This window comes from Pygocentrus nattereri, chromosome 10 (genome assembly GCF_015220715.1).
Source record: "Pygocentrus nattereri isolate fPygNat1 chromosome 10, fPygNat1.pri, whole genome shotgun sequence".
NCBI lineage: Eukaryota > Metazoa > Chordata > Actinopteri > Characiformes > Serrasalmidae > Pygocentrus > Pygocentrus nattereri.
Genome location: NC_051220.1, coordinates 22540539 through 22565106, shown reverse-complemented (window position 1 = coordinate 22565106; position 24568 = coordinate 22540539). Strand labels below are relative to the sequence as shown.

Here is a 24568-nt window from a genome sequence, read left to right as displayed (position 1 = left end):
GTGTATATCTCTGTTTTTAAGAAGTCTTTTGTTTATCATACAGAATGCAGTGGTGGGAGGATTTGTCTCTCACTATCTATTAGAGAAGTCTCGCATCTGTATGCAAGGTACAGATGAACGCAATTATCACATCTTTTATCGGCTCTGTGCCGGCGCCTCTGAAGACATCAGGAACATGCTGCACCTGAACTCCCCTGATAGCTTCCGGGTCAGTTTAATGCTCCCTGCTCTCTCTTTTGCTTTCTCTCTTATACGTACACATATAGACTTATTTATTTCAATGCAGTTGCTTGCAACAAAACTTAAAAAAGGTGCAGCAGCCTTGATTCAGGATGATTGTTTTACATACAAAATATTTGGACATGCATGCTTGAATGCTTCATTCAGCTGGGATAATTGGACTCTTTTGAGTTATGGGGACCCTCTGTTTGTCTGTATGCAGTGATTAAGCTGTCTGCTCTCTGAATGCCTCAACAAACACAATAGACACTCTTTACACAATAGACACTAGAGACAGCTCTGTGAGAATTTTTTTTCATGTTCATATTGCACAGTAACAAGAACAATGGACCTTATGTTGTCAAACATTATTTGAAGAGTTTTCTCTAATTCTAGCACTCAGTTTTCATGTCATCCAATGCTTGTAGTACCACTAGATGGCATATTTGGATTGTGTCTGTTCATTTCTCTGAGTACAGTGTGCAATACCTAAATTTATTCTACTAAAACTGCAGACTTTGATGAGACTAAATGTCTATGATCTAAAAATAGGCACAGTGACATGACAGTTGTTATTTTTTGCTGTGTGCAGCTGTCATTGTGATGAACGAAAATCATATGCAACCATGATTGCTGATTTTTAATCTATTTCTGTTGTTCTGTTGTGTTGTTCTGTTGTGTTGATCGGAATTAGAGCAACACATGTACAGTTAATTAAATAAAATTAAAATAAACCAAATGCGACAACCAATATGAAACTCACTTTGTAAAATATGTTTGAGTTTTTAATTGAAACCTTTGCTTTATTTTAGTATTTGAATCGTGGCTGCACCAGATACTTTTCCAGCAAGGAATCAGATAAGCAGATCATGCAGAACCGGAAAAGTCCTGAGGTATGGAGGGTTTGTGAAACTTTGTGGGTTTGTCACTGGTCTCTGCATTATGCTGATGTAGCAAAAGTAGTAATGTGGCCATGTTCTATTTGTATGGTGGTCTAAAGATGCACAGACAACTAACAAACTATGTAGTGAAATTATAGCTAGGACTTGGGCAAAAATCATATATAGAGCTACTCACCCTAACTAAACAGATATAATCTCACTCTTTACTCAGTTTCTCCATGCCAATAGTAAATACTGAAACTTAAATACTTAAAAAGAGAAACTGGAGCAGTAGATGTTTTCTTACATTGTTAAGCATTTATAATGCTACAATTCTATTCTACTCAAATAAGGATACATTAAAAAATACATTAATTGTCAATACCATTATCTCAGAGGGAGGAACACCACACACCCACACACACAAACAAACATAAAAGCTATGTAATACAATACTATAGAGTGCCTATGTTATTGCATGAGTGCAGTGTTGAGCTTACCTTTCAAGTAGTTTCAAGTAGAATTAATAATATTCATTATTAGTTTAGGGATTTGATCAATTGTGGAAACCTCTTAAATCCCAGCACTGGTAAGTTTGCCTGCATATGAACATCCTTCAGGACAACATTATTGTTATCAGAGGCCATTAATATAAATCATCCTACTTTCTCCTCATATTGATTTATAGAGGACTCAATTAATGCTACACTTCTTGCAAAAAGGATTATTTGTAGAACCGAAAAAAAAGGTTCTAAGCCTTTTACAGTAACAGAACCGTTTTTGTGCTAGATAAGACCATTCTTTAATGAACCATATATAAAACAGGTTTTTTTATCATAGATAAGAACCACTGAACCATGCCAAGAATTATTTATGTATTCAAATGATTTTCACAGTTCTATATATAAACATTGCCTTTACTATAGAACCCTTGAAGAACCATTTTAAGGATGTAGGATCTACATTAACCACTCAGCTGCTTTTTGTAGCATTTGGCTTATTCATTTTTATGTTTAGAACATCTTCAGCTGCCAACTTAAAATATGAATTGTTTGATTTGTCTATGTATTGAATTTAGCTTCTGCATTACTCATTAACGCCAAAGATTTTATGAACATATTCAGTCCCCAAAGGACGACTTTCCAGTAAGATTTAATTCAGTACTGCAGTAGCATAGACTTAGAATATGTGTTATTATAGTGTGTTGTTACTTGACTTTCCAAAAATCCTGACAAATTTGTTCTCGATTAGGGCAATGTTAGTCAATTGGGTGTCTTTTCCAAGTGTGATCAGCTGCCTTATAAAGCAGCCTGATGAAATGTGCTCTGTCCTTCACACTGCCAGATTGGCTGGTCCTGTGTGATGGAGAAAATTTAGACAATGGGTGGGAATTGCCCACACCTTAAAACTGGGGAGATAATTGGAGAGGGAGTCTGTCTACGCAGACTAAATGGAAAAATAAGAAAACTCTGTTATGATTACTTGAAAGTTTTGCTTGTCTTTGAACTAGAATAGTCATAAGAGAAACCCACAGATGCTTTTATTTTTCATGTGAATTGCAGCAAAGATATATTTGCTGTAATTATTCTTGTACTGTGTTTGTAAATAAACATTGTATGTGTCTTTTGTTCTCCCTAAAATCCAGGACAAAAAGGTGATGTTTTTGTGGTTTGTTACTGTTCTGTCCTAATTACAGCTGTTGTTCTCTTTCTTTCCATGCATGGGTTTGTTGTGATGAGGATGCATGCCTCTTGATTCACATATAGTACTATGCAAATGTCAGAGTCCACCCCTAATTTATTTATCTTCCAGTCAATTTCATTATGCACAAGTTGTTCATCATACATAAGGCAGGATAAAATCAATAGAAAATAAGTGGTAACAGGAATTTACAAAATGTATTGCATAGTAGACCACCAAACATCATCACCATCAGATAAACTGTACTTGAGAGAAATGAGAAAATCAAGCTCTACTCTTGAATCAGATCTGAAAATATCCATGGGTGTTTCTATCCGTCCTTCCACTGTGAGAAGACAAATCTATAGTGTGAGTCTGAAATAACTTATAGCTGTCAGGAAGCCATTACTGAGAAAAGGCAAAAATTAAGTTTCTCTTAATTTTTAAAAATTAAGCTGGTGGTGTTCTGAGAGAAATGGGCTGAAAGTAACATAGATGCTCATGTTAACATAGATGTACATATGCAATAGATATAAGACATATCAGGCATTGCACTCACTAAATGCAAATAAAATATATATATAAATACAAAAAAACTATATGGGCAATTTGACTGGAAATTAAATAAATAAAGTGAACTCTGATTTTTCCTTAGTAAGATCCGGTCTGGCTCTTTGAAATACAGAATGTTTTTACATGTGTCAAACATCTTTCTTTGGCACAGGTCAAGTTTTAGTTCTAGTTCTTGAAGGAATCTGACTCAGCTCTTCTAGCAATTATCAAGGCCTTCGTGATTTGAATCGAGCATGTTGGAGCAAAGTGGAAAGTGTTATGGACGGTTGTTTTCATTATGCCCAACTTTGACAGGGTGAAATGGAATGGTTTACTGTGTCACTGAACTGTAGATTTGATGGTCACTGAGTCAAATAGTTTTTGCAAGTAATGTAATGGCTCATCTCTTTTTAGGATTTAGTGTGTTCATGAGAGAGCGCTTTCCAGGTTTTTTCAAAATGTACCTAGACATCTGTTGTTAACGTTGGGTTATTGCCTAGGTCCTGACATTCCTGCACTGCGTTAGCAGGCACTGTTACTAGAAGCTTCATGTAAAATAGACTGGAATGTTGGTAAAAATGCAGCTATGCTTGTTTTGACTGATTTGTACATGTTTCTATAGCATGTGAAAGCAGGAGCTTTGAAAGATCCTCTGCTGGATGACCTTGGGGACTTTAACAGAATGTGTGTGGCCATGAAGAAAATTGGTCTGGACGACACGGAAAAGCTCAATCTCTTCAGAGTGGTGGCTGGAGTCCTACACCTTGGCAACATAGACTTTGAAGAAACTGGAAGCACCTCTGGTAGATACTGCCATTATTTTTTGCTTTGTGCTTTCTTTTGTGTTATGAACTTGTTGACAGAAGACCTTGCTGGTTGTGCTATCCCATGAAACGCCAGCATTACAGATTGAGCGATCAGCATTTAAATACTGCTTGTCTTAAGCATGATTTAATCACACACCGATTTATTTAATCACACACTGACTTATTGCTTGCTTCAATTAAGCTCCATCGACTGTTGCGCATGTAAGCATCACTCAGTAGTGTACATGCACACTATAAATTGCTTCATGGTGTTGATATTCTCTATTTCCAGTAAAGGATACTATATTTGAAATGCAAGTATCTGCAATGCTGTATGCAGATATGGTAGTCATATGCAAAAGTTTGAACACCCCTGTCAAGCTACAATAAACACATTTTGTTTGGAAAATAAGTTAACGCATCCTCTAAAGTTAACAAATTTAAATATGCTAATTTGCTAAGCTTAGTGCATAATTTCTGTTGATTTTGCTTAGTGTAACATAATAGGAAAAATTTTTTTAACATAATTTATCCCCCCCCCCAATGTTAAGTTCAAATAAACAGTAATTGCGCCTTAAGGTGCACAGAAGTGTGTTCTATGTAGAGGAAGTTTGCTTATTTTCTGAAATTTAATTAACTGTATATGAAAAATGTATAATATCAATGCACGTCTTCAAAATTGTTTTCTTTAAAAATGTTCTTAACTTGTAATGGAAATTAATGTAGCAACTTAAGTAGCATACAGTGCTACTTCAAGACTGTTCCTCAAGCAGCCAAATTTGTCCCTCATTCAGCTAATCATCTACTACCCCTGCTTCCAAAAACAAATATGCAAACAGTATCATTTGAAAAGTTTTAAAGTGTCCTTCATCCTAATGCACTGAATTTAGCTCTAAGCACAATTGGATGTCATTTTCTGGGGAGAGTGTATTTTAAGTTGTTTACTGAAGACTCATTTAGTCATAAATATGTTTATAATTTTCCATGTTGACCACATGTTGTTTATATCTTGCTGCACATACTGTGTGAACCATGTTTTAACCTTTTAACATCACAGAGTCATCCAGTTTTTAAATTGGAACACACCATTGTAGAGACAATAATTGCAATGCTGTATTATCTGAATAGGCATGTTTACAACAGGTGAAGCAATGGTCAGAGTGCCCCACAGTACCTGTCTGCAATAAAGGCAATACTGATGTTCTCTTCTGTGCTGACTGGCAGGAGGCTGTGTTTTGAAGAACCAGTCGAGTCAGACTCTGCAGCACTGTGCAGAGCTCCTGGGCCTGGACCAAGAGGACCTGAGAGTCAGCCTCACCACCAGGGTCATGCTCACAACTGCAGGGGGTGCCAAAGGCACAGTCATCAAGTAAGACTTTCTGCTTACAAGGCCTCACATAATTACATCACCCTGACCTTGTCCACTCCACAAACAAAAATAACAACAAAATGGAGTAGAGATGTATCATGTGTATTGTGTGTATTCTCCTGAACGGTACTTAATGACAATATTTCAGGTAAAATGTAAGTGTGTGTGTGTGTGTGTGTGTGTGTGTGTGTGTGTATGTATGTGTATATATATATATACACACAAACACCTTTAATCGTACATTTCTAAATCACATCGTACATTTTTCTCTTGAGACCCACTTATTGCATTTGTGGTTTTGTGTACAAAAAAATTAACTACTTTTAACCCTCTATACTTAGACAGACTAAATTTAGACTGTTTTTGTTACAGAGCCTTTAAGACTGATAAGATAATTTTGCCCTGTTCTGATTGGCTGCCCTGTATTGTGCCCTATTCAACAAGTTCTCAGACCTGAAACACTCCTTAGAACTTCAGTATAAATGGGTGGGGCTAAATTACTTAAGGATGAACAGGTGGATATGCAAATGAGTTTGTTCTCATGCCATTGCAGAAACAACCAATTCAAATTGGGCTGTTTGCGTATGGCCTGGGGAGTCAATGGCACTTTTTGAAACTTTTAACAGTATTTAAAAGTTTTTTTTAACTCCTTTATTTCAAAAAGTGAGAGAAATTCAGCTTTCCATGATATGAACTGTTTAATATTAATATTTACTTGGAACTGCAGACTTGGGTGATGCCAGAAATTTACACAAATGATTATTGCTTGCAAATTTAGGGCAATAATTTAGTAATATTTAGTAATAATAATTTAGTAATTTAATAATTTAATCATTAGTAGGGCTACGAATTTTTAAGCACGTCTCAGAATACGTCTTCCAGCTCAGTATGCTTAACTGAGTCTGGTCCGTAGCGGATGAGAGGGTCTGTCAAATCAAATGATGGGCAAAATCAACAAACTGGCACGCTTCTTCTGGAGAATCTCCTTCATTTTACTCTTCACCTTCTGTGATCTCGTGTGCTGGACTTTTTTGTTTTATTTTCGTGTATGTACTCATCTTTGCTAGGCAAATTTACATTTTAATCTGTTTTCTTTGCATACATTTTAGACTGCTTGTATAAAGGAAATGCTTATATGAATGGCAAAATTATGTAGCATGTCAAAGAAGGATTATTTTCACATTATTTGCGCTGATTTTTGAAGTATTGCAATATTCAGTATAAGCTCAATTAGTCGCCCAGGCTTGATTTTAGATTTCTCCACAGTGCCCCTAGCCATGGCATAGATTTGTTAAATTCCTTCGGCAGCACACTTGACTTAACTTAATGAAGAACTGATAAACTAAATCTGGTATAGGATGATGGCTATAAGAAATTATTAAATGAACACATTGATAGTCATAAAATGACTACTGTTTTTTTTTTTTTAACTTCTTTTTCTACTGTTTGTAGAAATGTTATGTCTCTTTATTTTAATATCAGTGTTTTTAAGCAAATTAACGTTTACTCCCCAGATTAATTACATTTTTCAGGTGACAACAACTTTAACACTGTACCGGATATTTGTATTTACATTTATATTTTGATTTTTTTTTTTATGTCTTCTGAGACTGAACATAGTGTATATACTTTGCTGGTGCAATGTATTATACACACCGTTACTCTGGAACAGTTGAACTGAAGATCAGTAAAACATATCTCACCTTGTTTTCTCTGATTCAGTGGTTCCCAGCATTGGTACTAGAGTACTTCTGCACTGTGTATTTTGGTGGTTTCCCTGCTCTAGTAAACCTAATCCACCTCAAGATAGCTTGTTGGGAACCACAGCTCTAATAGGTGGTGGTGATGATAGACTGGTGCTACTGTTCTTATAGGCAGTGGTGGAAATGATCATGTAAACATATGAATACCAACAATACGTTTTGTGATGATTATACTGGTAAATTAGACCAAATGTATAGAAATGACTAAATTCAACAGAAATTATTTTAAATGTAATGAAACACTTACATTTTAAATGGACCAATGCCCATATCACAGATTATAACATTTTCTCTTTGGAATTAAAAAAGTTTGATATATTCTGTAAACATTTGTTGAAAGTTTCAGAACTGTTTACTTCCCAGTCCTGTATAGAAACTAAGCTGCAAAAAATGCATGTTTTAAATCAGTTGTTTTTGTAATGTCATGAAAAACCAAACCGTTTACAAATCCACCTATTTAGCCCTGCCCATTCACAGTGAAGTTCTGATGTGTGTTTCAGCCCATGCTGAATAAGGCACAATACAGAGCTCATTTACCTATCTTAAAGACACAGTAACAAAAACGGCTTGTTTAACTGAAGGACAAGGAGAGATCAGGTAAAAAGGCAAGGAAAAAGTAGGATATTTACATTACTTCCTGGGAAGCATGCTTATCTATGCGCGTGTGTACCTACTTCTTGTTTCATGAACTGTGATGCTCATTACAAAGTTGATCAGGACAGACTCTTGTCTTTAAACCTCTGTTTCTGCTGTAGTTTCTTTGCTTTTCTTGGGTGTCTGTTCACATTAAGTCACTTCTAATGATGAGCAGTGGTGTGCTGTATCCTGCAATGGGAGCTCCACTCTGTCTTCACAGGCTCCTGCGTAGTGTCTGCAGCATTCATCACAGCCTGCTCCCTCTGTGATGTGAATGTCCTCTAGCATTACCTTTCATCAATTTGGCTCATCCCGATCCTCATCTCCTTATTGAATCCTCACGCTGGATTTGTTCTGACAGTCAGTGCTGAAAATAGCTAATCTCAGCCTCTTTGCAGCAGAGATATGGTCACTTTAATGAAACCTGGCACAGGCTAAATTGGCTAAGGGACTGTAATAGTCTAGTTGGCATTGAAAGCCTTCTGTTAAACTTAAGCAGGCATATTTTTATTGATTGCATAAGAGAGAATGCTGTAAGTGAACCTATATCTGTCCCTGTGCAGATTGAGTAGTAGGATCAGGAGCCTATTCTAGCCTGGTACTACAGCTCTCCAAGACCGATGTTTGAGACCCAAGCCTTGCCTCCTTGGAGAACAATAGTGAGGCTATCCTTTTTCGGTAACTTACGGCACTGCACATTAACCCACAGTCCAATTACAGCAGGGATGTGTGTGTTTAAGTTGCTGAAGGGCAGTATTGGGAAAACTTATTTTGTATTGTAACAGGATGTTCTATTGTCTTCATCAGATAGATGTTCAATTCACTGAATGATGGCGCAAAGCTCGGTGGATTAATATTTAAGCAAGCGCAGATGCTGGACTAGGTATATGTGTGGCAAATGTATAATGCATGTGTATCTGTGAGGAGTCACCTGGGGTCTTTTACGTGTTGCAAGAAGGCTTGTGTCAGGGCTAGAGAGGCACAGGACCATGCCACACTCCCTCATTTGATTGCAGCCAAACGCAGGCAGTGTATTGTGTTTCATATCATATTCTGTGGAGACTAGCAGGGGCAATTTTCTAGAAGCACTAGAAATGACTGTGCCAATTCACACCGTGAAATACCATAAATGCCACCACTTTAAAGCCAGCCCTTCCCTTCTCTCAAGTACTAAGCCCGAATCATTTAAATATAGTTATGTGCGTGTATGTATATGTGTGTATATATATATATATATATATATATATATATATATATATATATATATATATATATATATATATATATATATATATTTTTTTTTTTAACATGTGTTCATCATTTGTTGATATCAAAACAAATAGGAAAAAAACTGAAAAATACAGAATGTAAACAGTATGTATATATAAAAAGTATAGTAAGCAGTGTTGCCAGATTGGACAAACTGGGCAGGTTTTGGTGGGATTGCGCGGGGTGAAGTACTTTGGCAGGTGGACGAACTTTGGGCTGGTTTGCTGCGATTTTGGTAAGTTTTCAAATAGTTTATAAATGTAATAATAAACTGCGTTGCATAATACTATAGCTGTAAATGAAATGGACTTAACATTTCCCAGAACTTTGATTAAAATATTTTTTTTCACTCCTATTGAGAGGAGGCTGCTACGTCACTGACAGACATTGTTTCCAATTTCAAAGATATGACATGGTGTGGATTGTTCAGTTGCCTTAGCATTATTGAGTCTGTACATAATTTGCAGTAGGTGGACATCAGAATGTCATGTGATCTGTTCAGCACAGGTGGTGAAGGTAAGCATGGTTTAAAAATATGACAGTTGTGCTTCTTTTGCTTCTTGTAGTTTTATTTTTGCATGGATTCAGGAGTCCTATCATATCAAAACATTAAAAGAAAATATGCACATACAGATCAAATAATTTTGATGTCCTTTAGAATTGTGTTGGAATTATTTGTACTTCCTGAGTCCAGGTTTTTCTCAGATGATTGACATAGGGTTAAAACAGCACATTAATAGCTCTTGGTTCTTCATACAAATGACAAACACAGAAGACCAACCGTGCCATATTTTCACAACTTAAATACTTCTCTACAGAGATTCTAAGGCAAAACATTGTTGGTCAGTATACCTAGCAGTTTATTATTGATGTTATGTTTAAATGTTTTATTTAATATTATGGTTGAAATGCTGAGCTGTGACCTTTTTGAGGGTTTTTTCATGCATTGTGAAGGGTTTTGAACATTTTTAGTTGGAAACTATAGAAGCAATCTGGAAACCCTGATAGCACTTGTACCTAGTGTCATCTAAGGGTTAAATAATGTTGATCACTGATGCAAGCCTTCAGGAATTTTGTTTGGAGCTCCCCACCCTTATTCAATATTGATTAATAGAATGCAGGCAATCATAATCGCACAGTAGGGCTTCACACAGCAGGATGCAGTAGCTTAGAAAGTGAGATCAGCCATCGGCACTTGTGGAGAATTCACGAGCCACTCACGTCTCTCTAGTGAGACACTGCTGGTCACAATGGTTATGACCATGAGTGAAAGCTCAGACTCTTAAATGCAGTTTCTCAGTGCAGGGCCTCTGTCTGTAACATTATGTCCTTGCTTTGCCATATGGTGTCATTGCTATGCAGTAGTTCTAACTTTAGTTGGCTCACTTGGGAGGCAGGTACTGTTTTTATCGTCGCTGTCCTAAGAACCTCATAGCTCCATTATCTTTGTCTTTTTTTTGGAAAAGTGCCACTCCCCTGCAAATCGTTTAGGAGTTTTAGAACTTTTCAGAAACCTGGAAAAGTTGACATTTTGGAGACACAAAAGTTTTCTTAGGGCAGTGACAATCTATGCAGCATTCAGTGAGGGATACTTTAAGGAGATTACAGGTGGTTTGTGTGAGATGGAAGTATAGATGTCTACCTTCTGTAGAACTAGAAGGGCTGGAAAACTGTAAAAGTCCAGTTCTTTTGACTCCAGTCTACGTTCCAACTCTCTGAATAATTCAACCAAATCAGTTCTGGAGTTGGAAACTGGAGAATCAGGATGAGTGCAGAGTTTCGGCACACTGTCTGTCTCAAGGACCTCGATTCAAAATGGAAGTCGGAAGAAGTCACTTTAAAATCGTGTTCTGAGGTCCATCTTTTTGTATTCTTTGCCCTTCGCTTTTTGACCTGGATTTTGCCCAGTAGTATTGCGGGAATCCCTTTGAGGGGCTGACAGCTTTTGTAATGGGATAGAATAAAGCTGAATGGACTTTTATTGATGAGGCTGCATTAGGAGAAGCTTTGGCCCAGTTTTTGACTCCTTCTGGCCCACTTTGCTGCTCTCCAGGGTGCCTCTGAAGGTGGAGCAGGCCAACAGTGCACGTGATGCCCTGGCCAAGGCCGTCTACAGCCGCCTCTTCGATCATGTGGTCACTCGAGTCAACCAGTGTTTCCCCTTCGAGACCTCTTCCAACTTCATCGGAGTGCTTGACATTGCTGGTTTTGGTGAGTGTGAGTGCAGGAATAATGGTGAATTTCTCTGTTTTACGCATGTTTTTCTGGTGTTAAGTGCTGTGTCCTTCCTTATGATATGTTGTAATATTCAGGAGAAAAAAATTATTCAAATTTGTGTGAAACCTTACCTCTTTCTGATTTACTGCCTTTGATGTGCATTTGATTTTAAAGCATCCTAAAAAGACTACGAATTATGAGCCGACTCAGGCTATATCTATCATTTTTTGTTTTCTGTTTCCTCAGAGGAAAAACACATTGAGAATGTGCTGTTTAGTGATTTTTTAAAAAAAAGTTTATTTATTATTATCTAATTTCATGTGATCGCTACAGGTAATGTTTATTCCTTGTGCAAAATAAAACATTTTGAATTATTAAATATTTCATTTGTTTTGTTCATAGAATATTTTGAGCACAACAGCTATGAGCAGTTCTGCATCAACTACTGTAATGAGAAGCTGCAGCAGTTTTTCAATGAACGCATACTAAAAGAGGTGAGTTATCATTTTCTCTCCATCTTCAGTGTTCTTGGTATGAAATCTGTTGTGACACACATCTGTATATGTGTATATAAATAGTACTGTGATGTGATGTGATGTGATTTGGTAATTAATAACACTATTTTTATGTTTTAAAGGAGCAAGAGCTGTATCAGAAAGAAGGTCTGGGAGTGAATGAAGTTCATTATGTTGACAACCAGGATTGCATAGGTCAGTATATACTCCTCACCCTTTTCCATTTCGTGTCATTCTACGTCGCATGCTTTGTGTGTAATATGTAATATATTACACACAAAGGGTAGTCTATGCATATAGCTACACAGTTAAATGGTCCATACCTGAGTTGAATGTTTGTGTAATTATTATTTTTATATTATTTTATATATTTATAAACAAAAAAATAGGATAACATGGACTTTATAACATGGGTGTGGTTGTGAGCGGTGGACAGCAGACAACTAATTATTTTTAACACTAGCTAGACCTCTATTGCTCACATTATGAGAGTAATGCATCTATTAAATTAAATAAATTATTTTTTAAAAGTTAATGTGTGTGGGGGTCCTATCAAGGTACATTGCCCTGAGGCAGCACTATATAACATGTATTTGGAGTGAAAATGAGTGACTACAATTTTAGTTTATTTCTAAATATTAAAACACTAAAAAGCAATTTAATTCTATTTTTTATTTTTTTTTTTATTTTAATGATACAACATTGTGAAGTAATGTTTTACATTCTCGCACACTTAACAATCATTTAAAACCAATCAGCAGTTATATCCATGCTAAAACATGAAAAAGAATGAAATACTCAGAAATGGCATTCATTTTCTGAAGAAAAAAAAAGGTGCCTATCCCAGCGGTCATTGGGCAGAAGGCAGGATATGCCCTGGACAGGTCACCAGTCCATCAAACAAAAAGAATGCTGGAAGATAATTGGAATATTAGAATATTAGATAATTGAAAAAAAGAAATTTAAATAAAAAATAAATAATAACCTGCCTTGTTCTTTCAAGTGGTTGCATACGTCACACTTTACTTGCTACAGGTTGTTCATTCTTTTGTTGTACAATGTTGCTTGCAGGCTTTTTTACAAAATTTTTTCTAACACAACAATATTAAAAACAATCCTGAAAAACTGACGGTTTTACTCTAACAGATGTGAATTATATTATTGGTTGGACGAAAAAATAAGGAAAAACTGATGTCATCTGCAAGCTGCACCCTAATCAAAAGAGGCTTTAAAATGCCCACCAGAGGACCGTTTGACAAAGCACAAGTACTGTACTGGTTTATTCAAACTTTTCATTATTAACCCATACAGTGTCATTAAATATGTATCACATGATTGTAAAGTAAGGGGGAAAAGGTATTTTCTACCCTGAGGCAACATTATGCCATACAGAAACCAACACGTATGCACAAGGCCATAAAGAGATGTGACCTATAACAATTGATTTTTAATTATTTTTAAATACAATACATACAGTGCCATAAACACACAAACTAAGTCTTAAATAAAAATGCAGTATAGTAAGAACAATATAAGTAATAAAGCAGTTGAGATCAGCAGTAAGGCAACTAATCTAATCTAATAAACCTCTGATCTAAAGAGATGAAAATGAATGCTGGGCTGTTGCTTTTTATTGCCATCTCCACTAGATTTCTCCTAGCCTCATCACGGGTAACGTTTATTCTCTATGCATGTGTTTCAGTACTGACATAATCACTGGGGATAATTGGATTTTCAGCCTAGGCTACTGTACCTACATGTTGCCAGAATCTAGATGCCAAGGCAGAGCAAGAAACTGCACTGCTTATTCTCCAGTGTGCAGGTGTCTACATATGTCTCTGAAGTCCAAAGGTAGCCTACTGTTTTGGTCTCTATGATGGGTGCAGAAGCCAGCTGATAAATCTCAACAACAGCCTTCATAAATGCTTTTGACAGAGCTTGCAAATTGTGCAAGTGGCATAATAATATGTCCAGTCACCCATCTGTCAGCTTTGCAGCTGTGTACTTGTAATACAGCTGTGTCCTAGCTACCTCCTCCCAGTCTAACAAGACTGAACACAGCGGTTATGGACACTTTCCATTCAGCAGCTCAGGCCATGCTAATGCTGCCATTAATAATGGAGCACAGTGCACCTCCTAGTGAATTGCAAATGGATGCACAGGGCCTCTCCTCCATTTCCCCTCATCAATCACCTCTCATTTAAGCACAGGCGTGTGCTCATGCAAATACATGACTGGGCCTGCGTCTGATCCCCAGTCACCCACACACATCTCCGATGAATAATGCACCCAGCGGATGCCCCCGCATTGATTACCAAACATAGCCAGGTGCTTCCCAGCTTTGCCTTCGCTCCATTAAACTTGTTTGGGGCCGACGTGTGCAGGTAATAGTGGATGGGCAGGGTCACAGTATGCTAATGCAGCATGCTCGTCCACTGACTGCTGCTGTTGGGGGCCCTCTTTTCTGGCCACTGGATTTCCTAATGCTGTGTTTTGCTCTACAGACCTAATTGAAGCAAAGCTGCTGGGGATTCTGGACATCCTCGATGAGGAGAACCGCCTGCCGCAGCCCAGCGACCAACATTTTGCAGAAGCCATTCACAGCAAGCACAAAGATCACTTCCGCCTGACGGTTAGCTTCAATTCCCAGTTTTTGTTTTTTTCTTTATCTAAAGAGTCCTGTGGTGAATACATGAGGCAAAATCTGATGAGTAAATGGACGTCGGTAGACTGTATGTACACCATGATATTCATAAATCATATTTCACAGGGAGAAAAAATTTTCAAACAACACAAAGTAATAACATTAGTACTTTGTTGCAAGCCGTTGTAGTTTTGAGATGTGTACAGTAAGAAGTATTTACCTTTTAGCCCGTTTTTGGTTCAGTTTTGGCCCATTCATTTTGGCAAACCGTTTTCAATTCTTCAAGGTTATAAGGGTCCCTCGGGGGGCAATTTCTAAGTCCTTCAGTCAGAAGATTAGCTAGGCTATGTAAGCATCTTCACCTTTTTTAGAAAGCAGGCTTTCATTGTTTTGGCTGTATGCCTGCGGTTATCGTTTTGTTAAAACATCTATCATCCTTTGTGAGATGAAACTCCTCTACTGTGTTAAAATATAATGGTGCACTTTACTCGTTCTGAGATCATGTGCTTCTTTCTCCGAACATGGCAAGCTGAATCATTGCCAAAGAATTCTGCTTTTGTGTAGCCTGATCAATGTACATTGTTTCAAGAGTTCTAATTGGTCCAGATGTTTGTGTACAAAATTTAGATGCGCATACCTGTGTTTTGTTTTTTTAGTAAAGGATGATTATACCACTCTGTGTCTCACTTTGAGTGGCTTCTCTCTTAACTGCAGTATCTTTGTCACTTCCACCTTGCATATTGTGAGACCAATTGTGCTTATAGGAATACATTTAGCTAAGACTCTAACTAAGCTAAGACTGTAGCTTTTTCAGATTGAGTGTTATTTAAAAATGTTGTTCATGAGAACTTTTAGGAAGCACCTTCTACATGACCTTCTACATGATTGCTTCTTTCTTCCCAAACAATGGCACTATCTTTTATAAAGACACTAGGTTAAAATTTGAGCAAGAACATTTTTACATCAAGTGGAACATTATTTTATTTTTAACCTCTACATATATGTGTATTTTAAAGTAGTGCCTTTGTAATGTAATACTTTGTGTTGTGCCAACAAATATGTGCTTTTTTGTTCATATTTATAAGTACAGTCAAAAGACAGGAATAAATTTGAATTGCGTACCTGCACTGGAGGTATATTAAATAACAAAAACAAAAAATACCTGTATTCCCCCTCACTGTAGCAGTCAAAAGGCTTACAGTCAATGTTTAATTGTTTAATTCTTTCCTTTAGATTCCCAGGAAGTCCAAGCTAGCAATCCACAGGAATATAAGAGATGATGAGGGATTCATCATCAGACACTTTGCAGGAGCTGTGTGCTATGAAACTGTATGTATCCACTGCCACATGACCTTTACATTGTGTAAATATTTGTTTATGAATAGAATTAGCAAGGAGGCAATCTGTATAAAACATGGAATAAGAAAGTTTGGAGGGAGAGACTTAGACAACAGCTCTTAACAACACAAAATATTAATGTCATTTTCTTGGGTAATGCTTTCCCATGTACTTACAATATGACATGTTGGCACATTTGCCATTGTGTATTTGCTAGAGAAAACATGAATTAATATTTCATTATAATCATTAATCAGAATTAATTTAATTAATTTAATATTTAGAAAAGAACTGTACTCCTGGGCTGTCCAGAGAGATCAAATGAAGGCTGGACTGTTGACTTTTGTGCTGACCATGGAACTGCAGTCTCTACTATAGTTTGCATTTTCTCCCAGCCTAAATGTCAAAAGGTCCCAACTTATGAATATTTTTCCCTTCTCCTATAAAGTTAGGTATTTAGAGGTACAACTTTCTTTTATGACATTGAACATAAATACAGTGCAAAACTATATACACCTAAGAAAACTATTTACATCTGTTTACCTGGGTGGTAAGTGTGTTCCTGCATGTGAAACCCCACATAGCATTGGACAAACAGTCTTGCATTAAAAGTAAAAAACATTTTTTGTTTTCAAAATATTAGTTGGAAATGTGTGAGCCAGTGTGAGAGTTTTGTTTCCAGATTTTTCCTTGATGCCTTTAGCCATCACATGAATGTGTTAGAATCCAACACCAGCACACCTGATTTAGCATAAAGAAGAATCAGCAAGTCTCAGGAATGGATGATGAATACAAATAATACTGGGCTGTCATGAGGAGACCTTTAGAAATTTTTCAGGTGTCCAAAACTTTTGCACTGTACTATATACATACATACTTATATATACATACACACACACACACACACACTATATATATATATATATATATATATATATATATATATATATATATATATATATATATATATAATGTGTGTATGTGTGTGTGTGTGTCTGTGTGTGTGTGTGTGTGTATATATATATATATATATATATATATAATATCCATCCATCCATCCATCCATCCATCCATTATCTTCCGCTTCTCCGGGGTTCGGGTCGCGGGGGAAGAAGCATCCTAAGCAATGAGGCCCAGACCTCCCTTTCCCCAGCCACTTCCACTAGCTCTCCAAGGGGGATTCCGAGGCACTCCCAGGCCAGCTGGGTAATATAGTCACGCCAGCGTGTCCTGGGTCTTCCCCGGGGTCTCCTCCCAGGTGGACTTGCATGTGACACCTCCCAAGGGAGGCGTCCAGGAGGCATCCTAACCAGATGCCCGAACCACCTCAGCTGGCTCCTCTCAACGTGAAGAAGCAGCGGCTCTACTCCGAGTCCCTCCCGAATGACCGAACTTCTCACCCTATCCCTAAGGGAGAGTCCAGACACCCTGCGGAGGAAACTCATTTCGGCCGCTTGTATTCGCGATCTTATTCTATCGGTCATTACCCAAAGCTCATGACCATAGGTGAGGGTGGGAACGTAGATCGACCGGTAAATCGAGAGCCTTGCCTTATGGCTCAGTTCTTTCTTTACCACAACAGACCGGTAAAGAGCCTGCATCACTGCTGACCCAGCACCAATCCGCCTGTCAATCTCCCGCTCCCTTGTACCATCACTCGTGAACAAGACCCCGAGATACTTGAACTCCTCCACTTGAGGCAAGAGCCTATCCCCGACCCAGAGAGGGCTCTCCACCCTTTTCTACCTGAGAACCATGGTCTCGGATTTAGAGGTACTGATTCTCATCCCGGCCGCTTCACACTCGGCTGCAAACCGATCCAGCGAAAGCTGAAGTCCGCGGCCTGATGTCCCCTATAGGATCACATAATCTGCAAACAGCAGCGATGTGACCCTGAGGTCACCAAACCGGACACTCTCCATCCCCTGACTGCGCCTTGAAATTCTATCCATAAAAATTATGAATAGAATCGGTGACAAAGGGCAGCCCGGACGGAATCCAACTCTCACTGGGAACGAGTCTGACTTACTGCCGGCTATGCGAACCAAACTCCAGCTTTGTTTGTACAGGGCCTGAATGGCTCGTAGCAAAGAGCCATGTACCCCATACTCCCGAAGCACCTCCCACAGAATACCCCGGGGAACCCAGTCGAATGCCTTCTCCAGATCCACAAAGCACATGTGGACTGGTTGAGCAAACTCCCATGAACCCTCCAGAATCCTGTAAATGCCCAGCCACCAGACGCTCGCTGGCGAGCCCCTCCCCCAGGCCTGGCTCCAGGGTGGGGCCCCGGTAACCCTGTTTTGGGCAGGGTACACAAGTCCTGTTTTTGTCTTTTCATAGGGTTTATTATGGAACACACTTTGTCTGACCTGTCACCTAGGACCAGTTTGCCATGGAAGACCCTACCAGGAGCTTTGCTCCAGACAACATAGCTCCTAGGATCATTCATTTATTTATATATATATATATATATATATATATATATATATATATATCCTTCACAGCTTTAGAAACTAATCAAATGTTCCATTTTCCTTTGCTGGTCTGACTGTTTTGCTCATCATACAATGTTATGAGTGACTGTTTCCAAATAGGAGCCTTATCTAAAACACCAGCTTTACAAAGCTAATTATGCATACTTTTGGTCAGGGGTTCTGTGCTTATTCTGTGCTAGTGTGTGTTTGTCTGTTCACCTCTATCCTTGTTTGAAATATGCCATAATTATACTGGATGCCATCTCTCTAAAGACTTCTTCTTTTACTGTTTGTTAGTTGCCTCATTTATAATTTGCTTTATATAACTTATCACTTATAATTGTATTAGAACAGGGGTTTTTAACCTGGTGGTTTAGGGGGGTCAGGAGGTGCTATGAAGACATAAAAAGACAACTTGAAAGGGAAAGAATATAAGAATGCAAAAAAAAAAAAGTTTCTGGGAGCGTTAATTTTCATTTCGCGCTGCACTAAACTTTAACCCTGTGAATCTGTGAACCTTGGAACTGTCAGCCGAAAGAAACAAGAGCTTCTGTTAATGTATTATCATGTCTCATCAATCACAGTTTCAAAAAACAAACTGTAGTTAACCAGCAAACGTTAACCATATTTTTGCAAAGAAAATCCATAAATACACACTACTGTGATAGTCACGTGCAAAATTCTGGGCACTGCTGGTCAAATTACATGTTGATTTTCTAGGTGAAAGTATGTACATAAAGAACAGACTTCTACATGTTAACCACAGCAAATAAATAGAAATTGGGAACTTTCCTTGTAGAAGATGTGCTAACTTATTTTCACTCAGAAAATGAAATGTGTTGTTGACTGTGTTTAAACTTTTGTTTAGAGTTATGTATTCCAAAACTGTCAGAAATCTTGATTAATCTTAATTATAACAGGACACATTGTTGGCCATACCACCCTCTACTGCTTACATGCTGATCATCTTGAGACACTGTAATCTTTGCAGCAAAACTAATACAAAAAACTTGCAGTATTTCAAATACAAAATCCATTTCCAGAAAAGTTGGGATTTTTTATAAAATGCAATAAAAAGAATCTGTGATTTGTTCATTCTCTTGAAACTATTTAACTGACAAAAGTACAAAGAAATGACTGTTTTAGTTAATCAACATGGTCATAAGTTGTAAAATATTTTGATTCCTGTGACACACTCAAAAAAAAGTTAGGATGAGGCAAAATAAGAGAAAAGAATATAGAATATTCAGGTTACACTGTTTTGAAACATTCAAGAATAAGCAGGTGATTTGGTATCAGGCAAGGGTATCATGATTGGGTGTAAAAGCAGCATTCAGTTGTGACTCACTACTTTGTGCTAAACTTCACGAGGAAAGGAATTTAGGTCTTTCACCATCTGCTGTACATTATATTGTGAAAAGAATCAGGTGATCTGAAGAAGTCTCAGTCCATGTAGGGCAAGGCTGGAAAACACTGTTTAATGTACATGATCTTCAAGCCCTCAGATGGCACTGCATGAGAAACTGTCATGCTGTTGTGTTAAATATACATACATAAATATACATAACTTTTATGCAGAAATGCCACCAAATTCTCTGGGCCCAAGCTCATCTCAGATGGTCTACTTTTCAGCTTGTTTTTGGGAAAAATGTACGTTGAGTTCTCTGTGCCGAAGACAAAAGGGAAGGACTCTTAACACTGAAAGGTGCAAAAGCCAACGTCTGTCATGGTATGGGCGTGCATCATGGCACACGGCTTGGGGGACTTGCATATGTGTGAAGGTACCATTGTCACGGAGGTGTACATTAGGATTTTATAGGTATTTATGCTGCTATCAAGAAGACATTTTTTCCTGGGAAGTCCATGGTTATTTCAGCAAGACTATGCCAGGCCTCCTTTTGCATGTACTACTACACACTTTGTAGACAAAGAGTATGTGTTTGACTGGCCTTTGTGCAGTCCAGATCGGTCTCCTATTGAAAATGTTTATTTGGTGCATCTTGAACAAAAGGATGAGACAAAAAACGAACACAGACAGTTGAGCAGCTGAAGTCTTGTATTAAGCAAGAATGGGCAAAAATTATATTCGCAAAATGTTTACAGTGGTAAACATGCCTGTTGAAAATGTCCCAATTGGTTTATATTTGCAAATTACAATTAAATTAGTCAGTGAAAACATCAGAAATCTTATCTTCATACTTTTCTCAGTTAAGTAAAGGTTCAAGAGAATGAACTAATCAGAGGATATTGACTTCAATGCATTTTACAAGATGTTCCAACTTTTCCAGCTTTGTGTGATCATGTGTTTTATGTATGAGATTGAGACATGATTTATTTATTTATTTTTTTTGTACCCTGTGGTGATTGTGTATGTGTGTGAGCAGACCCAGTTTGTGGAGAAGAATAATGATGCCCTCCACATGTCCTTGGAGAGCCTAGTGTGTGAGTCGAAGGACAAATTTGTCCGGGATCTCTTTGAGAACAACTCCAACTCTAAGGACTCCAAGCAGAAGGCTGGCAAACTCAGTTTCATCAGCGTGGGAAACAAGTTCAAGGTGAATGCATGCTTGCTGCTCCAAAGTGATGAGAAAATGAAATGTATCATAAAAATAAAGAATTTTTGAAGGGATGACAGGATTTCAAGGTGGTAGATGATTGAATTTTAGCTTTTCCTTCATGAACACCTGAGAATTTCATTTTTTGATTTCTTTTTAACATTTGTGAGAGAGAACTTTCTCTTCCAGTAGCTTTTCTTTCTATTTTAGTGATGCAGGCTTTCTAAGCTGCTGTGGCAGGCTCTGTACTTGGCCTTTTCTGACCTGGTGTTCTACCCTTTTGCTATTCTCCTCTCTTTCTGCCCTCCTCTTTTAGACCTTCTCCTGTCTTCTGACCCCATCCCTGAGGAAAGCTCTTATGTCTTAAATATATGTAGAGTGGCAGAAACAAAGAGGAAAAAGTGGGCTAAATGGGTAAGACTGGTCTGACAAATTCAGAACCAGTGAAAACTTACCATGTCTCTCCCCAACACTGCATAAACATTAAATCCATGTGTAGCCACACAAACCTTGTCCACCCTTAACCCTACCATGTTTTTTTTCTATTCTTGATCTATTTAATCCTTTGTGTCTGTCTGTGTGCAAGTGTGTACCACACCTGGATTGTTTTGTTATGGTTGTTTTTCCTCATTGTCAGCATTTATAATTACAGAGGAAGACAAAGCAAGTCACAGATCTGCAGTGCTGAATTTAAACTTTAAAATTTGTTCATTCGTGTCAAAGAAGATTCCTACACAAAAAGTCATATGCAATAAATCCACAATGAGATTCTTAATAACAATGTTCTACACATCAGAATGTGATTCATCAGAGATCCCTTGAAGAATACTCACCTCCTTGCTGTCATACTTACAATACTTTGCAAATATCAGAGACCCTTTCATTGATTACATTTCCAATTAATCTCTAATACTGCGTTAATATTATTAACTCCAATTATTCATTTTTCAATGTCAGTAGAGAAAGCAGAAACCATATATTTAAGAGCTACACTGAAGCTTCAACAATTAAATATAATTTCATATTTTTCTGTATTTTGTTTATCGCCTCTTTGCCTTGATGTTTTTCCACACCTCCAAAGTTCTGTGTTAGAAGTAGGTTTCATTTTCTCACAACCCAAGTACTACCAAGCACATTCATAGATGTAGTCTGGACACTGGTGTGGCCAGGCCATTATTCCAAGAGCACATGCAGCATTTTTAACATATTTTCTTTTCTCAGTAATCTTCACAGCTACACATCCATCAGACTTGTAGTGATTAGTTGTCTTCTTACAGTGGAGGGAGGGGCAGAAACATTTAGGCTTTTTCAGATCTGAAATGAGTGTAGCTTGAGTTTCTCCTCATTCTCAAAGATAAACACTGTTTATCTGACAGTTTTGATCATGAACCTTGCAGGGTTGTTAGCAGTCCCATCTTTTCATATATATATATATATATATATATATATATATATATATATATATATATATATATATATATATATATATATATATATATATATTTTTTTTTTTTTTCACTTCAGTTTTGGAACCCCGTTTTTTCACTTATTTTTCTCAGATTTTCCCCTTTCTTAGGCAAGTGGATTATATCTCATCAGAAATAATTCATGAAAAATGAATACCTTGTTCTAAATGGCCATTTTTGACTGGAAATTAAATGAATGAATGGTAGTATCTGACTTTTGCACATTACTGTTCATACTCCGTTTGATCTGCTGTAACACAGCAATGAGGTACTCACTTGCATCCTCACTTGCACAGTGCACATCTTGCTTGACATGTTTGTCCTGTTGTGCTATTACTATTCGCATGAGATAACTCAGTGTTGTAGTAGATTATAGTTTATAAATGACCTTTAACAAATGTAGATAAATGTTTTAAGAATAAATTTTCTCTCTTGGTTTTGTCACTTTTATAGACTCAGTTGAATCTTCTACTGGAAAAGCTTCGCAGCACAGTGAGTTTCTGTCCACTTTATTTTTACTACATTGTCTGTATTTGGTGTCAGCTAATGCTGAATGAAACCTGGCATTAGAGTTAGCTTCCTGGTCCAAATATGCCCAAAGGTCTAAATCTTTTGTCGCCATTTATTAGTCCTAATTACAGTTTGCTCGCTCATTTTCTAACCAGTGGCAGCCAAACCTGACTGTCCAGCTATTATAGATGCAGCAGGTCAGCTGTGTTGAACCTAGCTAAAAATAGCCAGGACAGACCTGCTACATAACTGTTAATGTAAAGCCAAATTTGTCTTTGCTCTGAACTTGAGCACATTCTTGTATATGTGTATGTTTGTGCAGGGGTCCAGCTTCATCCGCTGTGTGAAGCCCAATCTGAAGATGGTGAGTCACCAGTTTGAGGGAGCACAGATTCTGTCCCAGCTGCAGTGTTCTGGTACGAATGCTCTTACAATGTACAGAATTATACACACACACAGCTCTAAGTGACCCTGGTGTTTCAGTGGGCCATTTGTTCTGATTTGTGCATGATTTTTGCTTATGCTTCATACTTGCCCTATGCTGCCAGCAGAGCTTCAAAATATTTCAATTTAAAACTGCAAATACACAGTGCTCATCAATCTCAAGGTCTGTTTTTTATTTTTATTTTTATTTTATTTATTTATTTATTTTGTTTTTTCACGCTGAGCAGACGCATTAAGTGTGAGCTCCACTGATTTTTTTTTTCCATTATCTTCCAGAGGAGGTCCTACCCTGGGAGGGCTTTGCTAATGGGGTCTTTTCACGTCATTGCCTGGTTTTGCAAAATTTCAAGCGCTTAGTCTTCTTATGTAGGCAATAATTGCTTGTGAGCTCCACAGAGTACAAGCAGTCTATATATGTAATGTTCAGTAAGCTTATCTTATCCGCTTTGAAATTGAAAACATGCTAATCTACTGAACAATATGTAGGAGCCCTATTAACTATTTATTTGTTTATTTATTTTTTGCTAACCTCTTCAATTTTCAACAGATTAAATTATTGTGTTTTTATTTTTGCTGTGATCCTTCACATTCTTCTGTATCTCTTTCAGGAATGGTTTCAGTGCTGGATCTGATGCAGGGTGGCTTTCCTTCTCGAGCCCCTTTTCATGAGCTCTATAACATGTACAAGCAGTACATGCCTGATAAGCTCACCAGGTTGGACCCTCGTCTATTCTGTAAAGTAAGTCCTGCTCTTAATGCTGCTTTTTCTTTCACTCCAGTGCAGTCTTAATTTGACAATTTTCCTCTACTTTGGTGTTTGCTATAGGCTCTCTTTAAAGCACTGGGACTCAATGACATGGATTACAAGTTTGGACTGACCAGGGTGTTCTTCCGGCCTGGAAAGGTGAGCATTCTCTATAGAAGATAGAAAAGGTGTAGAGGCATTGAAAATGCCTTAATATATTTCAAACTGAAAATAAAGGTTGATTGATTGATTGAACTCTAGGCCTGGAGTACTAAACACATTGACAGTAAACGTTAGAATCCGCAAACTGTAGAATACACAAAGGTGATCACTATATGTACTTTAGTTTGCAGAGTTTGACCAGATCATGAGGTCTGACCCAGAGCACCTGGCACAGCTAGTCAAGCAGGTCAACAAGTGGCTAGTCTGTAGTCGCTGGAAGAAGGTCCAGTGGTGTGGGCTCTCCGTCATCAAACGTGAGT

At 37.7% G+C, this 24568-nt stretch overlaps 1 protein-coding gene across 5 annotated transcripts in view; it reads left to right on the top strand.

Moving 5' to 3' along the window:
* Window positions 1-24568, top strand: part of myo6b (myosin VIb) — a 53717-nt gene that overhangs the window by 11378 nt on the left and 17771 nt on the right. For 4 of the 5 annotated variants that reach the window (XR_005130825.1, XM_037542082.1, XM_017694456.2 and 1 more), the window contains exons 9-23: window positions 44-208; window positions 1032-1112; window positions 3955-4135; window positions 5363-5507; window positions 11229-11386; window positions 11795-11886; window positions 12030-12102; window positions 14412-14539; window positions 15785-15880; window positions 20751-20921; window positions 22841-22879; window positions 23220-23313; window positions 23950-24080; window positions 24168-24245; window positions 24433-24562. Coding sequence is in view for 3 of the 5 variants with exons in the window: in XM_037542082.1 (XP_037397979.1) it covers window positions 44-208; window positions 1032-1112; window positions 3955-4135; window positions 5363-5507; window positions 11229-11386; window positions 11795-11886; window positions 12030-12102; window positions 14412-14539; window positions 15785-15880; window positions 20751-20921; window positions 22841-22879; window positions 23220-23313; window positions 23950-24080; window positions 24168-24245; window positions 24433-24562 (1762 nt within the window). In the remaining 2 variants the exon portion in view is untranslated. Of the gene's footprint in view, window positions 1-43; window positions 209-1031; window positions 1113-3954; window positions 4136-5362; window positions 5508-11228; window positions 11387-11794; window positions 11887-12029; window positions 12103-14411; window positions 14540-15784; window positions 15881-20750; window positions 20922-21237; window positions 21336-22840; window positions 22880-23219; window positions 23314-23949; window positions 24081-24167; window positions 24246-24432; window positions 24563-24568 lie in introns of those variants that run through there. The other variant, XR_005130826.1, reaches the window with a different exon arrangement.